Source organism: Paralichthys olivaceus, chromosome 11, assembly GCF_024713975.1.
Source record: "Paralichthys olivaceus isolate ysfri-2021 chromosome 11, ASM2471397v2, whole genome shotgun sequence".
Taxonomy (NCBI): Eukaryota; Metazoa; Chordata; class Actinopteri; order Pleuronectiformes; family Paralichthyidae; genus Paralichthys; species Paralichthys olivaceus.
In genome coordinates, this window is record NC_091103.1 from 18,645,470 (window position 1) to 18,670,626 (window position 25,157).

Genomic DNA, 25,157 nt, shown 5'->3' on the forward strand with positions numbered 1-25,157 from the left:
TTGTGAAATGGAAGGAGGCTAATGATATAATGGTCCAAATAGCTATAGCTAAAAGTAACAGATGAAAAGTTGAAATATAGCTAAAAGAAATAAATGAATGATTCAAATTAGCTATCAATATGTTAATGATCTTGATTAAAATATTTATCTAAAAGTAATTGATAAACAGTTGTTGTTAGTTAATAGCTGACTTTGTTGACAGTTTAATAGCTCAAAGAAGTATGATTAGTAGGAAGCTGAAATAGCTAAAACAATGAAAAGAATGAAAGAAATTGTAACAACATCCACTTTTATTCGAAAAATGGTATTAAATAACATCCAATATAAATGTATTTAAATAAAAACATTTTGAAAACGATGGGTGATGTCGATAAAGCTTTGTCTTCAATCTGTGAGGGTATGTGTGAACAAAAAAGATAAACAAATGCTCTACATAATTTCAAATAGACCACTTCACATTTTTTTTCATTGCTGTTTCCATAACCTTTGACAAAATAACCAGTGCAGTCTATTTTCTGATAGACACACAGTGTTGTGATGCTATGATAATTTTCTGTACTGTACAATGTGATGTAATGATTATAAATTAATATTTTGATTTCAAAAAATGTTTTGTTAACAGAACTATTAAATCTATTGAGTTGCTCTGTGAAAGGATAGAATGTGCGTTGAAAAGTAATTGAGAATTATATCTGGAGTATTTGTGCGAAACAGGAGCAACCGCCTGTTGCATTCGCCGTTGTTCAGCCACTATTTATTCCCACATCATTTAATTATACCTCAGCCAAGCCAAGTGCTACATGCCATCAATCTCAATCAATCAATTAACCAGCTAAACAAGCCATGCTCAGACATTCGTTCACTCTCAATTTCCCCATTGTGCTAATTACACTTAAACATGTCATTCCAAATTAAAGTTGAGCATTTAAATGGAATTAGTAGCATCTAAATGAAACATCACACTGCTGCATTCATGTATTCATGATAGGCACAGCCAAACAGCAAATGCTTGTGGCTGTTTTTAATTTCAGGAGTTCAACCTTAAAAAAAATGAATATAGAGAAAATCCCATAATCTGCCGTATTTCAAAAAAATCTGGTATCTAATGTTCCTTGAGGGAAGCATTATATTTCAATAATTGTATGAGTAAGGGAGCAAAGTGGCTGGTTTCTAAGGTTAAACTATTCCCATTAAAGTTTGAGTAATGTTATTGACCTTTACCTGGGATGGATCACTTAAAGTAATGGGAAATTGTGGCACTGACAGAATTATGATGACAGAATAGCTTATGGTTATGAATAACGTCCTCGAAATGCCTATCAATTTGTCAAATCACTAACATCCACGTGTTCAGTCGGAAACCTCAACACGGGCCCCAGAGCTTGTCACTGTCAGTCATTTTGTCTGAAACATTTCTCGACTCTGTCTTTACCACACTGCATGTGTCAGTCACTGATGGGAACCTCAGATTGCTGCTGCTGCTGCTGCTCACTCACATCAAATCCACATCGGTACAGTATTTCACCACAACGCAAGATCTACTTTTTCTTTGTAAGTTTGACAAGTATCAGCAGCTCAGGAGGAAGTGAACAGGTCCAATCCAGCTGACATATTCAGCACATTGGACAGGTGGGGTGACAACAAATACAAACAAACAAATGATGCTGTTCTCAAGCAGGACAGGAATACAAAGTGAAACCACGCTTTTGATCAAGTCACAACAGCACACCGCTTTAAACATTGATATCTTTTTATTAAGACAAGTACTCTTCTTTTTTTTTTTTCTTTTGTAAAAATGTTGGTGTTAACCAATACAAAATATGCATGGCCATATGAGAAACATCCTCTTCACTACACAAAAGAAAAATGTTGCCTGGGTACAGAGAGAAATTTAAGATTCAACAACAAAAACAACCATCTGGGGGTAATAAACAACCAAAGCACCCCTCTCCCTCCCTCCCCAGGCTTTGATGACATGAGTTTCATCCAAATATCCAAGACATGTTACAGATCATTCATAAAACTTCATGTCACAGTAAATACGCCATCTTTTCATCTATGAAACTTTATGTATGACTGAATGCAAACAGATGCTTAACACATCCTAGAATTACTAATTAACCAATACTATATGAGCAAAGAAGTTTTCATGAACATTCGTTGACACTGACTGTACATAGTTTTTGTTTGCTTAACAAATCTAGTTTTCTGTCTTTGTGAACTAAGTCTATGCAAAATAAAACATTAACGTTTACTGTAACAGTGCACCATATTAAGAACACATAAACATGTACAACTGAGAAAAACATGTACACCTTGTGATTTCGTCACTTTTTGAGTAGCTGTGGTACTACAGTATATACTTGGGGCCTTAAATTTGCATTCTACCTGAGATGCAAAAAACACAACTGTTAATACTCATGAACCTGAGAGAGTGAAAACAAACATACTCAATTTAAAAAAAAAATCAAAAATTGGATTAGAATGATGCCTCTGAAAATCTTTCAATGTTCCCCAGTTAAAAGCAGCTGTCACTTCATAACCATTTAAGATAAATAACAAATCCCAAAATAAAATTTGTCATTCACATTACTGTTTCCATGACACCAAAACTCCAATATCCACCAAAATATACTTTTATTGTTGCTTATTACAGCTTTTAGTACTGTATCCCTCTCTGGTAATACTAGCAAGCCTTGTCCGTTAAGATTTAATCCAAATAAAAAAACTAATGAAGTGAAGTAGAGAAAATGACTAATGCCAAATTGAAATTGTTTTGTGATCACTAATTTAGACAATAAATACTATGTCCTGGCATACGATATTCGAGTTACTGGAAGCTGCCTTACCACCCCAATAAACAAAAAATAAATATATTTTTTATAAAGATAAAACTCATTCCAGCTTATTTTTTTCTTTTTACTCCATATAGTATTTTTGATGGAAGTCAATGGTGCGTTAATATAGACACCGTGGATGAGTATTGGCCCTGTAAGTTAAAAAGAACAGAAACATACAAGATATACTGTGAGAGTATTCATGAGGATACTGTATGATACTAACCATATGCCTCAAAATCAAAGAAGGCACTAAATTATGTCCTTCAGTCTTTTCATTTAGAATGATACGTATCAAGAGGTGGGTTTAAGGCAGTGGTTATCCTTTTTCATAATACATGTACAGATTTTCTTGATTCAGGCAATACAATGAAATCACACACTAATTACCAAACAGGTTTTACTCTTCTAGTTTTCACAGAGTCAGAGGCATGAATGCGTCTCTTGTCTGCCAGCTTGGATGTTCAGATTTAAGCAAAAAGAAAAGAGGAAATATGTTACAGCAGACGGCTCCTCTGTGAGGGTTTTCAACTGCGGGATGACAGTAAGGAAATGATCCTTTCCAAACCAAGTCTAAAGCTCTACACAAATCTCTGATAACTTGTAAAGGCCAAGAGCTCTCACAAGTTTTCCAAACCTAAAGGTAAAATGTCCTTACAGATAGCAAGGTAATGTCACTGATTCATGTTTGCAATGACTGAACCTCTTTTTACTCAGGTTGAAACCTAACCCATGGCTGAAAAAAAATCTTATAGCATGAAAGATTCAACTGTGGATATATGCGGAAATACCTTGATACCTTACACATCATCTGAAAGGATATGTCATTGAAAGGTTGACACACTTGCCTCCATTTAACATAATGCAATCAAATAAAAGAGATGAACCATTGGAAAATAAAATAAACCAAAGTCCTTGTAACATTTCATGCTGTGTTATCTGATAAAAATAAATCATTTAGGGAGGAGCACTCTGCAAAGTGGACCCTCAGCCTTTGCTGTATACAAAGTCATTTTCATTGTATACATGGACATTGGAATAATTATTTTATTCAGTCAGGGTCGACCATGTGGGTGGTATTAAAATGTGAAAATAGAACCAGAAGCAAGCACAGCAGGCCGTACTAATATCTAGTAGGCTATATAGCACATTTAATCTTTATTTATTTTTTGATTCTATGATTAATGCAGCAGGACTGGTGTCTCTTACAGGCAACACAGAGTATCTGACCCTGCAGCCAAAATCATGTCTGCCAACAGACAAGACATTTTTTTGGCTCTAATTATTAGAGTAATGTTTTCTGCCATGTTTTTGGTCCACCCATCCCATGGATGAAAAACAATTTTGATGAAAATAGTCACTGAATGTAATCGAGATCAGGATTTTGAAGAAAAAAACATTTTGGGAAATATACTTTTTTGATAAGAGCAGGGAGAGGAGATTGATAACCACTGTCATGTCTGTAGGGTAATGATGCTAGCTTAGCTAAGCACAAAGACGAAACAGCTAGCCTAGCTCAATCCAAGCGCAACAAATCCACTTACGAGCTCCCCTAGAACTAATTTTATCTTGTTTATTAAACTTGTATAAAACCAAAGTTTCAAAATGACTAACAATTTGAAGTTTAGTTCAGTTTTATGGTGGGTTATTGCATTTTTATTTAGTATTGGAAGCTAAGCTAATTAGCTGTTGGCTGCAGTTTCATTGGCCGACTGCAACAGCCTATTGGAAACATTAGTGAATGTTATCAGCAAAAAAAAAAAATCCTGATGAATAAACATCTCTGATTTTCTCTATAGAAATTTTAATTCCATTTATGGTACATCACAGCTGTCAGAAGCATTTAGACTGTACTCCACAACACCCTAAACAAACGCTAAACTGACCTCACACCTAATTTTTCTTGAATCCAGCGAGGGACCGGTTGTACTTTGCCATTTTGTGTGAAATGATACTTAACAGCACTCCTACTTCACTGTCAGGAACAAATACATCCTAAAATAACCATGATTACTTACAACTGTTATATTAGTAATCAACACGGTGAACTTGAAGACCTTGTGTCCTCACTCTGACCCAGTGAGGAGAAACGTGTTGACACTGTCTTCTAGTTAATGAACTCTGGAGATTACTCAACAGAGAGAAGAAGGTGTGGATGAGCTGGCTCCTCAGATCTGGGTACATGAGCTAAACGCCAGCTGCAGCACACACAGACAAACACCAGGCCCATTTAATCTCCTCCGAAAGCCAAATGCAACAAAGGATCAGGTGGAGATACAAGGAGAGAAAATCCAATCCAACAAGCATGTGACAGGGAAAATAACCAACAAAATAAACCAAAGAAATAGAACAAGGCACAAAATTGTCTGTAAAATAATTGAACTGTACAGAACAGGCCCCGGCAGTCCAGGAAGGGTCGGATAGGAGACTCATCAACGCCTCTTATTACCACTTGGCCCCGGCAGTCCTACTTCCCACTTTTTCCTTCTTCTCCTCCTCTTTAAATCTCACCCTCTCTGCCCTCAAGCCGTCTCGTAACCAATCAGAGTTAGACATAATGCTCCTACAGCACCACCATCACCACCACCATCACCAGCAGCATTCCCACCCGTCTCTCCTGGCCCGTCCAGTTTAGATATAGTACTCCTTCTTCTCATCTGTGTTGTTGTGTCCCCCTTCCGCATTGATGATGGCCGTGTCCGCGTCGGCCGCGTCGTCCGCCCCTTTGGCTTCATGCGTGAAGTAAGTTCCTGCAAAAGAGCGCAGACAAATTATCCACCACACCTCCTCCGCCTCCTCATCCTCATGTGCACTTCAATCCCATCTCGCTCCACTTGCAACAAAAAACACTTGAACTCTGAGATGTGTTCATGATCAAGTATGATTGCGCGGCCAGTGCTTTACCTTTGTGTCTGGCAAAGTATCGACCAAGAACAATGAGCGCACAGAGGATGGCAAACATCACCACGGCAACCACTCCTCCAATGACAGCATGGTCAATTTTCTGCGGTGCCCCCTCACCGGCTCTGGAGTCTGAAAACAGGACAATAACCGTAAATAATTTTATGATCAGAAAACCCTCTCAGCCAGTCACAGGGCTACAGTAGTAAAGAATCACACAGACATGGAGTTTACTCGAAGCTGTGGCCATTTCCATCTTTAGGCTGCAAAATAAAGTATTTCGTTTGTTCTAAATCCACCTGAGAGCACATATATAAATTAACACGCCATAGCTTTTTTGTTGTGTTGTAAAAATGAGTAAAAATTAACTTTTGTTATTTTACAAGTAACAATTCGAAGAATATTTATATGCCACAGTCTTTGTGCTAAGGTAAGCTAAGCTAATTAGCCAGTAACATGAACAGTTATAAACCAGACAAACATGTAGAAGGCAGCTCTGCCCGAGTCCCTTGAGGAAGTGGTGCTGAAAAATGTTTTAAGAAGGTTATTTCACCATGAAACAGTCGACACCGTCTGCAATTTCACTGAGAGTTCACACACTGTAAAATACATTGTGATTTAAGAGGCCATTTCTGGAAGTTATAGAGCTCAATCACCAGAAATAGACACGAGTTTGGAAATAAATTGGCACCTGGAGTCCCCAAGCAGAGAAATACGTGGCTGCCTCAGGTGTCAGAGAGTATCACTGTCTAGAATTTAGCCAGATTTATCAGAGCACCACAGAAGAACAGTAAAACAATTTTTTGAGGCTTTTAAATTTCCAGTCTCAGAATAGTTCGGAGGCATTCATCAATAGTCTATATCTGTGCACATTTGCACTGATGGAGAAGTGGCTGGTGAGGGAAGGGCTGCACTGTTCTTTGCTGCATGAGAGAGCAGCTCAATTTTCCATCACTCACTAGTCATGCTCCGAACTTGAATGATTTTGATAAAAGACGAGTGGAGAGTGCAGAATTTCTCAACATGGCAACGTAAGTGGAGTCGAGGAGCTTAGTGACACATTCACATCTCAACCTTTTGAACGACACCTTTTTTAAGTTGAATTCAATTATCAGAAGGACACGTTGGAAGTGGAATTGCGAGGAAACTAATTAACCAGGAAAGTTTTGTTTCGCTTGAGCACGCCATTAAAAATGGACTCGTCTGCACGGAGCGAGCCACGGCTGCACGCTGGTGTGTGTGGAGCAGAGACGTGTGAGGTTTGTTTACTGTAACGGCGATGTCAGATAGCACAGCCCAGTCCCGGCGGGGAGAGAACGGCTCATGCTCCATGCTAATGAACATACAGCCGCTAAATGGCCTGTGTGCAGTTCTGTCTCCTCCCATCCCTCTCAGCCTCCCCACACCTCCATGCCCTCACCTTGCTCACTGCTGTCTTCCTTTTGACACATCCACCAGGAAACATGCAGGGTCTCAGCCCCCTCCGCTCACCGAGGGAGAGTTTTATTTAGCGGGTAGAGAAATCTGGCCAGAGTAAGCACTGAGACTCTTTTCACAAAAATGTCAAAGAGAAACTAACAATCCCATAACACCTACAGTATCGACCATTATGGTTGGTTGCATATCATGTTGCGTATATAGAGTTTACCACTGAACTGGAAAAGCCACAAAAACACGGTCTCATATTTAACATAGCACATGCAAGAAATGGAACAATTACAGTGCTACTGCATGAGTGCATTATATTGTAAGGAGATTATGACACATGTTACATAACAAATGAAATGCAAAGGTCTTGTGTTGTAACATGATTTTTAACATAATGGTCATGAGGTTATATAATATAATGCTTTCTGTATGAGGATGAGAGTGATAACAATGATGATGATATTCCAGGTTTTGTTATTGCGTTTGGGAGAGTTATTTAACAGAAAATCTGCATAACAATTTGAAGGTGTTCTGTTTCTGCACTGGTTGTGAAAATATTAACATCTGAAAACAATGTGCGGTTTAACAGCGGGGGAAATCGTCTGCTCTGCACAAATACTAACTTCACACATCCAATTAACACCATAATGTGCTATCTGAGCTCTTTGCTTAATGTTTGTTAAATAATGACATTCAACAACATCACTTTTCATATTCAGTATTTCATATATGTTGACATGACACCAGACAGGAGGAGTCTCCTGAAAATAATCTATTGATGGCATTATGGGAAAATATTTTTTTATACCCATATTAAGGTCAGGATGTGTCTGCTGCATCAGTTTGACAATTATTTAAAAGGTATCACATGACAAAGATGTTATACCCAGCTCATATAATAATAACTCATATCTAACTAATAATAAGTTCAGTTAAAATCAATATTGTTTGGGGAAAAACTGTTTGGAAAATATGACCCACCATTTTTCTGTAAGTAGACTTTGATAAAAATATATAAAAAAATATATTTCTGTATATATTGATGCTTTAGTGTCCTTCATCAATTCAGACACACACACACACACACACACACACACACACACACACACACACACACACACACACACACACACACACACACACACACACACACACACACACACACAGCAGATTACTGTAAAATCTGAGCCATCACAGGATCCCAACATTGACAAAGTGGTTTAGTTTGACAGATGATAAAGAGCAGTAGTATATATTTTATAGATCTGAAAATCATTTTGCTGAACCAGGCTGGTTTGAAAACAGAGCTTCTAACAAACAAAGGGATAGTTCACCACAATAAAATAATGTCATTATTATGCTGTCATATATAAAAACCCAGATATATAACAGAGCCAGTTGATCGCCAGATTCAGGATACTGAACTGAAAATTCAGGATATTGTTTTTAAAGAAAGCCAGTGATAGGTCCACTGAAGCCGTATAACAGTAAAGGAGCCGGATTGTAAAACACAGTCCCCTGGTTCGGTTGAATCAGTGCCTCCATGAGCAGTTCTCCTGGACCTTGAATTTGAAACACGTATTTTGTCCACTCACTGTATTTGGGTGACAGAGTGAAAAGGAAGTTTTAGGCTCCAGAGGTGCAGATGCGTATCTGACCATGATCTCCTTCCTCAACAAGAGCAGGTTTTATTCACCAAATGTCATGTTTCCATTACCATCATTCCTCCCTCTTCCTGTGTTTAATTAGTTTGTCATTCGATGCTCTGACACATCCAGGGATCAAGAGTGTGATTCCCTGTGGCTGTTCATGTTCAATACTCAATACCTATGCATTCATAACACTACCAGGGGCTTAGAATTGAGAGAGCTTCCAAATGACAGACAGTGTTATTACTCTGGCCTTTGTGGCCTCACACTTGAAATAAGTAGAATTTGATTATGTCTGTAATGTAGCCAGTGTCCATACCGCCAGCGCAGCACGGTTCACGGGTCGATCGGGGAGTGCTGACATGCCCACACTGGCGTCCTGACAGGATGTGCACAGCCGTGGGGATTTAAGGGGGAATAAAGAGGATTTGCAACTGATGCTCATGTCTGCGCGGTGGTGGAAGCTGCTCCACTGAACTCCCAGTGTCACATGCTTTACAGTCGCACCTTTCTACCTCTGTACTGGAATGACTAATTGCCACTCTGGCCAGTAACGGAGCGTCCTGTCAGACTTATCTGTCAGTGCCGAGATCTGAGCTGGGAGCTTGTCACCAGACTGATTACACCGAACATAATTTTTTCAGAACTTTTTTCTTTTAATAGTTTTTCTGTTCACAGAACGAGGCCCATCACGAACATGTGCGCCCATCCCACACACACAAACACATTGCAATTTATAGACGTAATTACATGGACATAATTGAAACAATGACTCTCTTGCATTGATAGAGCAAAGCCTTCACATGCACTGAATAGCCTCTCACAGTTACCCATTCATAGACAGTAGCAGGACCATGGGGCTGAAGAATTAACTTAAGGAGCATCTTGCAGCATTGAACTGCTGACATCCGTGGCGTTTGTATTTGTTGTCGTTTGGAAAGAAGGAAATGAATGTAATGAGATGAGCACACATGGGCAATCTCTACCCAATGATTTTTCTTATTGCCATTGTAGAAGACAATCAACACAGCACAATATTGTCCTTGGTTGAATTTCAATGCCACTGCACGGCCACTAAATAGATTCTCAGAGTCCTTTGTAACAACCAAATAATACAAACACAACTGTGACATTTAACAGAGGTGCTGTTATACAAGCGAAGGTCTGACTAACTAATAATTTGGAAAATGAATGGAAATTGTGGAGTGAATTTGAACTGGGCGACTATTTATTGTGTCTTTTGAGATTTGCAAATTTCTGTGTACAAAGGCAGCTCGCACCCATCTCCACTTCACACTCCCTCTTCAACTTGTTTTTCCCCCTAAGTGGAGATCAGGGCGAGGAACAAGGTTTACAAAATAATAGAAATCCCTGCTCTGCTCCTACAGTCGCCTTAAGTAAGACGCCGCAGAAGTACACCTTATCTGCAGAGAATGAGTCTGACACAAATTGAGTTCATTCACACATAACATTGAATCTTCAAACCCATAATGTGATAAGTAGAGCTCTCATTACCATTTACAACTGCTCGATTAAAAAAAAATAAAAAATTCTGCACTAAAAAACTCTTTTAACTTCAGGGTGGGTTGGCATTGCTAACTTATTCCCTTGAGACTAATTAAAATGGACCATTCCAATATTTTCTTTCTTTAATGACCGTTTAGAAGAAAGAAAAAACTGCAGGTCAGAGAAATCTAAAAATTATGTTACTGAATCGGCGTAAACAAATGTGAGGAAAACAGTAATTAGCATTTCTAAATGATTCTTTAATACTTCCAATGAAATACTTCAAAGACAAATGATACTTGTGAGAGTTAAAACATTGCCGGTGGATGTTTATTGACTAATTATGTTGAATACTAAATGCGCTTGGAGCAGTCTTTGTTGAAGTCAATAGTGTACATGGAGTTGATGCGCGAATCCCAAGACTTAACAGCAGTGGAAACCTGCCAACACCTAACATATACCAGAGCGGAAGGAGGAAAACAGCAAACAGAACATGTATGAAAACTTGCCAGAGATGGATTCCTAAAACACCATCTGATGCTAAATCACACGATTTAACTCACACTAGGCAAAGAAATCCCACGTTTGTCAGAACAAAGGCGTCAAAATAACCCTGAAGTGATGCATGTATTCTGTGCACCGCATGTTAAAGGCATAAGGATGGGCAAATCCCTGACAGCTTCATCAAAGCAAGCAATAAAAAACTTAATTATGGTTGGTAGTATTATAAAGTCTGATGGGTGCAGTATGTAGGCCTGACTCAGGTTCATGTGTAGTGTGATGTTTGCTTGCGAAGCCATTATTGGTTGTTATTTTACACCGAAGTGCGATCCATAAACCAGAATAATGTTGAGCTCAGAGAACTAAAGTCTCTCTCTCTAGTTTTGATGACCACTCAACGCTCTCTACAGTACAAGTTTGCTATTCACCCATACACATACATACAGTGCATCTATGTGCAGCACTTCATCACACATCAGGCAATTTGGGGTTTGAAATCCTGCCCAAGGACACTTCAGCAATATTAAACTGTTATGTAATTCTGTATTGTACATGGTTTTTTGTTTACAGTAACATATAATTCTTGATAGGTAATTGTTGTTTTTGTGTTTTTTGTATGAAGAGAGCTGTGATTTACTCTTATTTTTGACTGATTTGCACTTTAAAGATTAAATTAACTTGAAAATCATAGCACAGAGATCATTATTTAAGAATCTGCAGGTATTAATTTCAGGTTACAAAACAACCAAATACAACACAAACTGTAAAAATGAGGAGAAAAATAGGAGACAGGATTTTTATAAGTGACAGGGACAGTGCAAATTTTCGCCCATAACTTTAGTTTATTTAGCTGAGGTTCAAACACCAGTTAACCTTGGATTGTTGATCTATGATTCTTTTCATTTAAGTCTACAACATTATTCCTTGTTCCATGTCTTTTACTCTGGCTCTTCTCAAAAAGTCGGGGGAGGGGGGTTACTGAAGGCTTAGCTGGGATATGATGTCCCTACATTGCATTGAATTGGATCATCTCTGAGCATCTGACGAGCTGGAGCATTATTGCCACAGACTCCCTTTATTCCTCCAGCGCTGGGGATTCTGGGTAAACTCAACCCTCTGCCCAAAAGAAATACAACCACTGACAAAGAACTTGTGCGGTGTGATTTTTTTCCTGTGGTGCTGTAAGCATCTACTGTCCATCTTCAACACTTATATTTCTCAGATGTCTGCGTGTTTGGATCACGCTGAGAGACGGACACATTTCTGCCAATTTTTTCTTGATGCAAGATGTCAAATAAGAGCTTTTCCTTTAGTAAATATTGGTAATTAATTATTTTACACATCCTTTACTTTCCTACTGAATTCTAGGAACCTTTCATCATGATTTCCTTCAAATTTGCTGCCATTTAGAAGTAAATAACACATTCATATAAAGATCGATTTATTTAAAAGGGAAATACAGAAAGTGTGCAATTATGTTTTATGTAAGTGAAAAAAAGTCCATACATCGACATCAGTATCCATTGGCTAAAAAGCTGAATATCTGCTAATTTGGGCATGTGGAGAAAAAAAAGACATTAAACTTTCAAAAACAAGAAAGAAATGACTTATCCGCAGGCAGGCACACTCACACACTCACGCACGCACGCACACGCACACGCACACACACACACACACACACACACACACACACACACACACACACCATTAAGGCATTTAGGCAATTGGACCTTCAACTGGCACTTCTGTGTGCATGGGTAAATAGAGAACCTTGAAAGTTAAATTGTAAAATTTTTAACAAAACCTTATTTTTGGATCAATTATGAATCAAACAGAGAGTTAACCAAATTCATAAATCCTCTTTCATGTTTTCTTTCATACAGAGGGAAAATAGCAAGCGCAATGTGGATGTGCTGCTTGTGTGGATTAGCGAATGACCACAAGCTTAATGTGTCCATTCAGTAAATTCAGTAAACATGTCGTTTGAACGTGGAGCTAAATTCTACAAACAACAAAATCTAAAACAATCTATTTCATTGAATTCCCATTAGCCGACATGGCAGTCGCTAATCTTCCCACGGTCTACATATAAAAATTTGATACAATAATAAAAGCAAGGTACAAACAACAAACACACATGCACAACAGATTGAACAAAGCATCTGATCTTGATACCACACATCCATAAATAATATCAGGAAATTATTTATTACAAGATATAAAACTAATAATAATAAAACTAAATCAATGAGTGTGGCAGATGAATGACAACTAATAATTAAATACAGTACAACTAAACACATAAATTACAATCAGTTAGTTGGTCAAATAATGATGTTGTTTTTGTGATGAATGTAAATGTAAATCTACCTTTAAAATTAGGTACACCCACACACACACACACACATATATATATATATGTAGAATCAGTTCAGTAACCTCTGATTACAGCAGAAAATCACAGCATGGTGGTGGCAGCCTATTCACACTTTGGTTATAGTTGATGAATAAGAAGTCACACTGTACACTTCCTTACTGGCGAGGGGAAAATGCTATACTGTGCTGTTATGCTGATTAAGGTAGCGCAAAGCAATCTACGGCAAGCCAGCTTAGCATTGCCCCTGTGACAGGGTATTTAGAAGAGTACTGAACTGCAAGAAAGCTCAATTACATCCTCCCAGCATGTACTGCATAAATCATGGTAAATCCTCTTTCAAGCCTGTCTTTCGGAAATTACTGGAATGTTACAGCAGAAAACACAGAGGCGGCTGCATCAGTGTTATTCCGAGGAGAGGAGCTTAGGATGGAAATGCAGAGTAATGCACAGCTCTGCAAAAGCAACTTCCTGTTTGACTGGGCCACACCCAGAGAGAGGGAGAGGGAGAGAGAGAGAGAGAGAGAGAGAGAGAGAGAGAGAGAGAGAGAGAGACAGAGAGAGAGAGAGAGAGAGAGAGACGATGCCATACTCCTGCAGCATGATCAAGGACATGCCACGGAAAACTCAGACAGGAAAAGAAGCAGGATTGAAGTCCATATCTCAAATGTGAAGAGGCAATTAAAAAAATGCAAAGGCGAGGTGTGCTGTCAGAGTGATCGCCCAGAAGAACTCACAAACAAGAGGACAGAAAAAGCTATTTTTGACTCTTGACTCCATTTTTAGTCTGAATAAAATACATAACAACACAAACAAATAGCCAATTGTTTGATGAAATAAATGTAGTAATAAATTGTATCTGAAAGCTGCCCTCATTACAATACCAGAACTCATGATGCAGTCTCACTTTGAGTTTCACACTTATTATGTGAATATTGCCACTCCATATTTTTATGAGTGCATGAATTGCAGAGCGGTCATGACAAAAGGGCCCAAACTGCCACATCTCCAAAGCAGCTATTGATAAACCGATCTATTCTTTAAGAATAGTTTTTGTATTGAAATGTCACATTCTGGCATATCCAAATGCCAACTCCCAAGGTTGCCTCGCCATCTGCGTAGCCTTAGTGGTGCTTTTGACATAATAGCAATTTTTTTAATGGTTAATATTAGAATAAAAAATTTGCCAGAGAGATGAATCAAAGTCTAGTAGTTCTTACAGAAAGTGTCAAAAGGTTACTTGGCTATAAACAGTGAATGAACCGCCTTTCATTTATTTCATATGTCTCTGAGAAAAATTGTTATTGATGTTTTTTTGGCCTCGCAAAGACGAAATGTGACTGGTATTTGTCGGAGAGATGCAAAGGGCATTATAATATGATGGATGGGCCGGTTGAGATATGGCTGCAGATGCTGATAAGATAGCAGGACAGCAAAGCGGAGGCTCTACATTTTCTCTGATCAAACATGTGACTGGATAGGGCTATGACAGGTGTCTCTGAAAGGCCTGCGTCGCCTGTCCTCAATGTCACCTATCAGCAGCACCATCTGATTAGAACTGACCATCCACAGACTGTCTTAGCCTCAGGTGCAACGCCTCTTTCTCCCCGAGCACCAGGTCATACATGCATGCAATCCCACACACACACACACACACACACACACACACACACACACACAGGATTGCTGAGAGGGACAGTAGTGGGGGCATACAGTACCTTGCGTGTTGACTGGGTTGGTGGTGGGTGTGGGCATAGTAGTGGGAGCATCTAGATGAAAAGAGTAAAAAAAATTAAGAACATGTATAAGAAATAAAGGAATACAAGAGTAGAGGAATAGACAGAGGTCATTTAAGAGGCTGCACTATAAAATCATAACATGCACATGGTTTTGCTGCTGGTGAGTTAATTTTTCAGAGTCTACAGCTGCTTTCAGACATGCACAGAACTCTGCTGTCCCTCCGTATTTTCTCTGGAGGAGGTGCATGTGTGAACGCAAATATGTGAAGAGAAGCTCCTCAGTTTCTGCAGACTTTATCCGACTGGCTTCCTAGTATAAAGTCCGTAGAAATCAAGGAGAAGTCGATGTGTGAATACAGCAGGGGATCTCTGCTGGATTCACCATGTGCGAGTGGGGGAGATGTTTGATACTTCTGATGCACAACAGACACAAAAATGAAAAAAACAAACAAAAAGAAAACAAATATCAAGATGTCAAGAGAGTTTGTGGTGAAGCTGACACTTCCTGCTGCACCCGGCTGCTCCACCCCATGCCTGAACAATGCGGAGGACTTGTTGATGTTGTGGACACATCTGTGCAGAGAACCTCTGGCTGCGTTGTGAATGTGTGAAAGACAAACTCAAGGCAAACTATCTGTTAACTAACCAAAGCCAACCCTCCGGATTTTACCCATAGTTCACGTCTAAGATTGGCTTAGGAGTCCTTGCTGGATGCTCTGTGGGGCTGCTTAAAACAATACTGATGTGCCCATCTGAACACTCAAACAGGTTTTGCTTGCTGTGATCATTCCTCCAGTTAATACTGTCCCTTAAGAGTTCCCTTCCTCAAGCAATTTCAATGTAAGTGATGGAGCTATAATGAGGCTTCAATAGTCTGAGTCATCGATCGAGTGGATGTCTTCCAAGGTTGATGTACTTTAGGGTACAAAAAATCTTTTTGTGTTAATATCACTCCACCGCAGCTCAGTACAGGAACTCCATCATGCAAACAATAATAGGAATTGGTAGAAATACTTTCTCTGGAAGCTATGCACATATTTTGAAGAAAATTTTAAAGATAAATGATATCCTGAATGCATCTCTTTAGGGTTGTTATAAAGAGGAGGAATGATTTCAGTCTGAATAAAAGTGATGGATGTCTAAATGTACACTGCTGCTACTGCTACTGTTCTATAAAAACCACCATAGTCCTGACCATGAAGGTGTCATCCAAAAACACATATCGGAATAAACAAATATGTTAATCTCATGGTACAGCAGGAAAAGTTAGTGGATCAACAAATGAATTAGGATTAATAATCTTAATCATATGGGAATCTATATATTAGTTGTTAAAATATTTCTGTCAACACCTGGCAGAGCATCAATACACCCACCTTATGCTAACATATCCAAAAATATTCAGAAAACTGGGGTTGTATCATATTTCATCACATTAAACTACTGTATTTCTTTTGTTGATATGTTTTCTAATAAACAATGAATATTAATGTGAATTCTGGATAGCTGTTGCTATTTTCCACAGTCTTCTCAATAATTAATATCAAACTAAAAATTTAACTATTCTGGTGGCCTCCCGCTGTAGCACAGCAGAGCTCCAGGCTGCATTGTCCACCCGCACTGCACTGATTAGATCTGTTGCTAACCCTCAAACAAAATCATCAGAAAGACAAAATGGAGGGCAATTCAGGTGTACCGTGGTACTGAGGAGGGCTGAAAGCTTCCTCGTCAGGGGTATATCTGCCTGGGTCTGGTGCAGAGGAGATAGCACAACCCCTTGCTGTGGGAGAGTCACAGCAGGGGAAATTAGCTGGCTGTCTCCATGCCTTTACTGTCTGCACTCCATCAAAAGAAAGCAGTGGGGGACCACACACTCCCAAACTAATGATAAAACATCAAGGACAGCATAATGTTGCCGCCGGGGATGGAGTGTATGGCGGAGGTGGTGTTGATGGAGGTAGGGGGGTATCAGGGTATCAGGAAGAGATTCTGCTCTGACAGTATTTGAAGAGGGGGGTGGGATAGATTTCTTTCCCTGTGACTGAAGGCAGTCTGATAGCTGAAATGTCAGTGTCTAGAAGAGGGAAATTGGCCATTCAGGGAAGAGGGTCTTCACAAAGGCCAGGATAGGATGTGGCACATATAATATCCAGCCGAACAAGAATTCTCCATGGGCAATTTCCAGGCTGGATGACTCTGGGCTCAGCATTATGAGGGCTGAAATATGAGTGTTTTTTGGAGGAGCCTTATTTTCAGGGAGAATTTGTATCAGTGAGGAATTTGATATGAGAAAATGTAACCATAAAGAGAAACAATGTAGGAGAAATTGTTTATCTTTGCTTGCTTAAACCTGCCTGTCAACAACAACAGGAAGATATTTTTTTTCTACTTATTTCCCTTGCTTTAACGCTCCTTTTACCTGACATGCTGCATCGTATTTCTCAAAAACACAGGGTCGTTACAATTTCTTTATCCATTTCATTCTTACTGAGACTAAATAATCTTTAGATTTAGTGTCAATAGTTGTTTCTCATTTTGCTGCTCGTTTGTGAAAAACATTGTGATGACAGCCGTTCATGAGTCCTGTCCGCTCGCATTGTGTCTAAACCCTCATAAACCACCAAATTTCCTCTGGCTTGGGATTCTTTGACTTCTTGTCCATGGAAGATTTATGGGTCAAAAAGTCAACTGTGGCTGAACTGAGGTGGTAAAAGCCACATAGTTCTCCTGCCAACAGGCAGTATGTTTGAGTTATAGCAGCAGGTCACCTTTTTGAGAGAGACAGGCCTCTGTCTGGCCAACTCTCTACCGCAAATGACCACACACTGGCCAGGGGACACAATTCACAGCCTTCTGTAGACACACCCTTGCGGACAGCAGCGCAACAAGACTCTTTATCAGGCTTTTTCAAACCAGCCGCTCACAATACATGCACCACAATGGGAGTTGATTTGACGAGGATTTACATCAGCCTCACATCTGTCTGAGCTGTCGCACAGTGAAAGGTCATTCGTCTTTTTGAAAAATGAAGAGCCCTGAAGTGGACTGTGGCAGTGGGATGGACAGATGGAGAACTGATGGACAACTGTGCTACACTTTATTCAATTCAATTCAATTCAATTTTATTTATATAGCGCCAATTCATAATTTACATTATCTCAAGGCACTTTACATTTAAAGGTCAAGACCTTAAAACGTAACGTAGAGAAACCCAACAGTTCCCACGATGAGCAAGCACAGGCGACTGTGGAGAGGAAAAACTCCCTCATTAACAGGGAGAAACCTCTGGCAGAACTAGGCTCAATGTGGGCGGTCATCTGCCTCGACCGGTTGGGGTGAGGAAAGAAAAGGAAGGGGGGAGGAAAGGAGAGATGGGTGGAAAGCGGTGGAGAGAAGAGAGAGATGAGGTGGAGAGAGAGAGACCGGGAACAATTGGGCACCATCAGTATCAGGGCTGACTATAACAATAACAATGTAGTGATCTACAGCAGGATTAGATATATTAATGAATTACTGAGTTATTGTAATTAATGATAACAATGGTGATGGTAGTCGTTGTTGTCCTGCAGTCCCAGTGCCAGAGTTATCTGAAACGAGAGAGAGAGAAGAGCCAGAGGGACTATGGGAGGACCAAGTGACACTTTGACATGATGACATGTTAAAATGAATAAATAAATAAATAAAGAGGTGTGGGGGGGCAGAGAGACAGAGAGACAGAGGGAAGTGAAGAAGTGCTCAGTGCATGATGGGAGTTCCCCCAGCAGGCTAAACCTATAGCAGCACAACTAAGGGATGGTTCAGGACTCACCTGATCCAGCCCTAACTATAGGCTTTGTCAAAGAGGAAGGTTTTTAGTTTTACTTTAAATGCTGGGACAGTGTCTGCCTCCCGAACCCAGAGTGGGAGCTGGTTCCACAGGAGAGGAGCCTGGTAGCTAAATGTTCTACCTCCTGCTCTACTCTTACAGACTCTTGGAACCACTAGAGAGCCTGTGTTTTGGGAACGAGGTGATCTACTTGGATAATAAGGTGTTATCAGCTCTTTGATATATGAGGGGGCGTGATTGTTGAGGGCTTTAAATGTGAGGAGCAGGATCTTGAATTCTATTCTAAATTTTACAGGGAGCCAATGTAAGGAAGCTAAGACAGGAGTGATATGATCTCTCCTTCTAGTTCCTGTCAGCACTCGTGCTGCAGCATTTTGGACCAACTGGAGACTTTTAACAGTCTTCATGGAGCATCCTGCTAATAGAGAGTTACAGTAATCTAATCTAGAGGTTACAAACGCGTGGACTAGTTTTTCAGCATCCTGCTTAGACAGGATGTTTCTAATTTTGTTAATATTTATCAATAATACTCACAAGAAAATAATAACTCTTGTTACAAATGACTTTGTTGCATGCAGTTGGTTGAATGAAAGACATTTTGCAGGTATGTGATGGCTTTAAAAGTTTATAATAAATAAAAAAAAGCCAGATAGAGAAAAAGTTTCATAGACAGATATGACTCTGGGGCTTGCAGGAGCTGGTAAGAACGCCGGTGGACAGTTAAGGTTGCGCTAAAAAGGTTATGATGCTAAGACCAAACTAAGTTGCAGAAACACACACTAATTAAGCCACTGCAGCAAGTGTGATTAGTCTGGGACAACAAACCCTCATCTGGACCACGACATGATTTTGTCTGGCATTAAATCCTCCACAAAAGAGGGGAGGGAGTCACAGACATAATTATACGCAGATATGAACACCTTTTACCAATCTCCTGTGTCTCATTATAGGGAACTGAAGTCATAGAGCTTCCAATGCTCGTTCACCAGAGAAACTGTGTTTGATGGAAACTGTTAAAATATGTGAATAGCAAGTTGCTAATTGAAGGAGTCATGGCCAAAGGCACAAACACTGATGATAAAGATGCTGTAGGTTGCATCCTGAACCAGAGAACATTTGCTTCCTATAGCTTTTCAATCATTCATACACATGTTATGACGCACAGGAAACACATAATTCATGATTTCTTAATAAATTATGTTATATTCCTTTAAATATCTGCCTTTGACATTACACAATCAGAGGATTCATTCGAGGAGAGGGTGTGTTAAATCTCAGTTTCAGAGGAATCTTTGCACAACAGTTTCCTCGTGAAAGCTTGAATAAGTCTGCCTTGAGTAAGCCATTCCCGGGAAGTGTCGTCCTTTTGTTTGGGACCGATCATTACTGGGCCCATCAGGGACAAGCAGATGTCATCATCTGCCTGGTAGAGCACGATGATGAATAACCATGGGGTGGCGGAGTTAGGAGAATCATAGGAAACCTATGCCAGTCGCAAAGTCACACACGTGAAATATACATATTATTTCTCTGAACAACATACAGAACTGCAGACATGGGGCACAATCATGTGAGTGTGTTCTGGGAGTTTTTATATTTTCAAGCAACTGAAGATACTGAAGATAAAAACGGGGCTTGTCCGAATTCTGTGTACCTGAGAGATTTGGATTAGTGAGGTCCTGCTGTGTACGAACAGTTTTTGAGACATTCGTTAAACCCCACATGGTTTTTCTTCCTGCATTTTACACACATCAACAACACCTATCTACTAAACCAGTCAGAAGCCAGTGCTGAGTTTTTTTCAAACTTCCAGGTGTAGAAATTCAGTCCCTGGTTATTTAAACATAATGCATCCATAACACTCCTAGTTTTCTTCTGTGATTTCTCCTGACTATTGCAGTTTTTTTTGGTCTCCTCTGCCCAAGACCTTGTCCCTCCATTATTATCCTACTGACTGCTTTCCCTATGATAAGTGTTGACATGAAAACTGTATTTCTTTTAAAAACCCACATTTTCAATAAATGCTATTAACATTCACTCATCAACTAAACAAAAAAAAATATTTTTTTGATAGAGTCCAAACTATATCACCAGCCTATAACCTGCAATCGACTGTATGGCAAAAACCTCAATGAGCCTGTTTTCAACTGCTGCTTTGTTTTTCTCCACCTAAACTCCACTCCTTGCCTGATTGTTGATTTACAACTCAACGTGTTATGTTGGTTTTAACATGAGTGCTGGTTTCAGTCACTAAATCTAACAACATCTGACAATCTGATTACTGTGTGCTACCCTACCACTGACTGTTTTCAACAGAAACATGTTTGACAATGTTTGCAAAGGATTTCATTCAATACCATTTAGCTGTTGTCTTTATTCTCTAACCAGCATGGCTCCTCACACCTGCCTGAAGCCATTAACAGCTATACTACTATGCCATAGCAGTGGGTTGTGGAGGATACCATACATGAATGTTCATAGAAAATTATGGGCATGGTGCTAAATAAAGAACAATTTTTACGATCTGAATAATGCCCACAGACTGGATGATGCACATGTGCAAACATTTAGTCATAATATGTTATTCCCCCCTAAACATATGACGTCTTTAGTCGGGAAACAAGATTGACTATACCAGGTTAAGAGTTCTAATTAAATGCATCCATTCTACACACATGATAATTACACTGAAGAAGCAGGGAGTCTGTGCAGCAGTCACCTTTTCTCCTTGTTCCATGTACGGTCTCTGGGAGACAATGTTCTCTGGACACAGGCAGAAACAAATTGAAACTTGGGAGCGAAATACAAAACACTCTTCTAAACAGCAGGGAGCAGGCGCTCCGAGGAGAGAACACTGAACTCGCCAACAATGGCTGCACCTGCAGCACATTTATTTCCCCCTCATCCTGATTCACCCTGCCAGCCACCCAAAATAGGAAATTAAGGTCCGAGGAGTGTATACTTCAATGACGTCATGTTACATGATTTCTGAATGATGAAGTCGTCCTCGGTCTCAAAACTTCAAACAGTTGCCTCCTGCTGTTCACGCTTGGGGACTCAAGTGCAAAGATGGCTGGTGCACCTTTAAATAGTCGAATTGTTTGCAAAGACATTGAGACTTTATTCAGATAATGTGCAAGTGCAGTGTGTTGTATTTTAAATACGCTATCAGTGTACCATGGGTGACATTCATGTAAGTGAAATGAAAAAGCGGCCTCACTGAATGGAGGCTGAAACCAAGGGGATCAAACCATCCACGACATTTCAAGTCTAGTCCTGGGAGAGATCGTCCCTTTATTGTCCTTTACTGGTTCGCTGCAGAACACATCAAAATTCCACCCACTTCAATATGAGTCAACAACACCAGAGTCCATCTCTTTATCATAGAAAGTAAAGGTGAATAGTCATATCCAGGAGTCAAGTCACAGTCCATTCTCTTCATGATTCGGGTTGAATTAATTGAGCTTTTATGGAATATACTGTATGTGACGATGTGATGAAGCCTAATCCTGGTCTTAGCTGGCAGTTTCCTCCTCCTTATTTCAACTGCCCTGAGTTTAGCCCCCAAAAATGATGTAATTACTGTTCCAAGGTCAGTAAAAATATTTATATATATTTTGAGCAGGACGATAACAAACTGTACAACAGTGCATGAGATTGATACTGCTGTTTGTAGTCTGATAGAGCACTAGTGTGCAAAACAAGGTGACAGCACATCACAAGAATAACGACTTGTCTAATCCCATAGAAAATGCAATATAACAATCAAAATGAAAATAAATGTAGAAGAAAATGATGTGAAAACATTGAAAATTTGTAAAATAACTGCTTAGTCTTCGTCTTAGAATGAATCTTTTGTGAGTGGAAATAAAAACGCTTTACAGCAGTACATGCAGGCCCCTTAATGTCAGCAGTGTCTAAGTATGTGACAATACAGACTGATCCATTGTCTACTCAAAAATTTTCTGCCAGGTAAAATCTCACTTTCTGGGTTTCTAACATACTAGTCCAAAATCAACAGCCACTTTATCCACACTGCGCAGTTCAAACTCATCATCGTGCATTAACAGCACAGCCGCAGTTCAAATCTTCAACATAAATTCGGAGCACTGTGGATTTGTCATCTGCAGCCACCTCCTGTGATTAAGCCCCCTGCTCCACTCAATAATGGCTTAGATCCATATATGTTTGAAATGTGAATCTGTTTATTGCACAAATGCTGCAGTAAATCCTTATCACTGCAACACAATCCCCTGACTGCCAAAGCTACAGTTGGCAGTTAAATCTATAAATCTCAATATATCAGCAATACAGGCTGAATTCTGGTGTAAAAAGAGTGATGGAGGTATTTTAACATAGAGAGATATGAAAAGTAATACCTACCATATACATAGAGGATGTAGTCATCGTAAGCCTCGCCCACCGTGTTGGACGCTACGCAGCGATAGGTGCCGTTGTATGACTTGTTGAGGTTCTCGATGTACAGATCGGAGCCGGTGACCACGGCGTGAGACGGCACATCCTCGTCCACCCTGAGCCAGTTGATCTGATGGGGACTGGAGAACACAAATACCACACATGCATCACTCAGGCGCTGTCGATCCACGCTAGAAATCTGAAATAAAGGTCAAATCTGAGATGGTCTGAGGGGGGGCAACTGGCAGGGCCTGTCTAATGATGTCCTTCATACAGCGTGCTAACAACTGTTAACAGTTAAATGGTATAATGAAATGTGAAGGTGAAGGGCATCTTGGACTGGCAGAAGGGGGATGTGGTAAATGGTAAATGGACTGCAGTTAGATTGAGCTTTTCTAGTCTTAATAACCACTCAAAGCACTTTACACTACAGGTCACATTCACCCATTCACACAGACATATGGCCATTTTATATGCTGGGCTTTTTCTTTCACACACTGAAGCCAAACTTCGCCTGAATGGAACAGCCATCAGTGGCAATTTAGGACCTTCAGCAGCTCGTCCACAGTAAAAGTACTTTACAGTTTTTGTACAAGCAGTTTACGATGACCTTAATCAAAAAATACTAGACTCATAATACTTATAGCAGAAATAGTTTTTATTCCCCATCATAGCAAGACAAATATGCTGAATTGTATTCAATGGAAGAGAATTTGGTAGTGGATTACTCCCAAACTATACAGTCAAAGTACTTTATTCTATTTTGTACTAGTAGTTTAAAATGTACTTATTCCAAAAGTATAAGAGTCATGATCTACTTATGGAAGAAGTAGTTTTTGTTTCCCATCAAAATCAGATAAACAGACTAAATTTTGTTCAATGGAAGAGCCTTTGGCAGTGGATTACTCCAAAACTACAGGATAAAAGTACTTCAAAGTACTTTTACAAGTAGCTCAAGATGTACCTATTAGTAATAAGACTCATAATCTACTTATCTACTCATCAAAGTTAAATTAAATAAAAATAAAATAGGCTGTATTTTGTTTGAGGTGAGTGGATTACCCCAAAAACAAATTAAAAGTACTTCATACTATTTGTACATATGTAAGTATAGTTTAAGATATATCAATTCCGACATAAGTGGACAAGCCACTCTACCTGCTGATATACAATATGGAATGATGTATAGGTATATGTAGTTTATCCGTGAACACTCACTGTGGTTTTCCCTCTGCGATACACGTCAAGTCTAGATTGTCACCTTCTCTGGTTAAACCCTCAGGATATGCCACCACAATCTTCACTTCTGGTTTATCTGAAAGGGGAAAAAAAGGTGAGTAGTTACAGTGTTCCAGTGTCATAAGTCATGTCGAGACAACACATTATATTTCCCATCACCTGCAGCTAAAAGAAAAGGGTGGAATGATCGTGGGCCCTGAGGTGAAAGACACAGAGAGAGACACAGACGTCTTAATGAAATGATTATGCTGAGTGTTTAGTCGACTTTCTGAGAGTCCACATTCAGCAAAATGATTTTTTCCTCTTATCAATGCTCACCAAAGATTACCAAAATGTCAAGCAATTCCAGTCAAGCTCTCTCTTTTTCCTTGAAAGGTCAGAGAAAACAGTTGTCTACCTGAAAAAAAATTAATATTCCACACAGACTACAAAAGGGTACCATAACCTTTCTTTGATGTTTAACAGTGTAAGGCAGCCGCTACTACCTCTTCAATCAATGCACCATTTAAAAAACACCTAAACATCATCTGACACCAGAGTTAAAGTTTTGACTCCCCTGTGGGGACTGTATCTTATGGTCTGCTGGGAGATTAGAATGACAGGACTGTATGATCCATAGAGAACAGTGTCAGCCAGAATAAAAACGTACAGTACATCGATGATCCAAAACAAAGAGCGTGCACCTGACACGCTCCATCAAAAAGAGTAGTCCACAAGTTTTTAGTTGTTCTCCATCTGTCA

The 25,157-nt window shown here is 39.6% G+C and overlaps 1 protein-coding gene across 4 annotated transcripts in view; it reads right to left on the minus strand.

Moving 5' to 3' along the window:
• Positions 1–1,732: 1,732 nt before the first annotated feature.
• Positions 1,733–25,157, minus strand: part of cadm1b (cell adhesion molecule 1b) — a 156,993-nt gene continuing 133,568 nt past the window's right edge. For 3 of the 4 annotated variants that reach the window (XM_069534361.1, XM_069534358.1, XM_069534359.1), the window contains 5 exons: positions 24,396–24,492; positions 23,145–23,317; positions 14,915–14,965; positions 5,742–5,870; positions 1,733–5,587 (listed from right to left, as the gene is read on the minus strand). In XM_069534361.1, coding sequence (XP_069390462.1) covers positions 5,469–5,587; positions 5,742–5,870; positions 14,915–14,965; positions 23,145–23,317; positions 24,396–24,492 — 569 coding nt within the window. In that variant the 3' untranslated portion in view covers positions 1,733–5,468. The remainder of the gene's footprint in view (positions 5,588–5,741; positions 5,871–14,914; positions 14,966–23,144; positions 23,318–24,395; positions 24,493–25,157) is intronic. The other variant, XM_069534360.1, reaches the window with a different exon arrangement.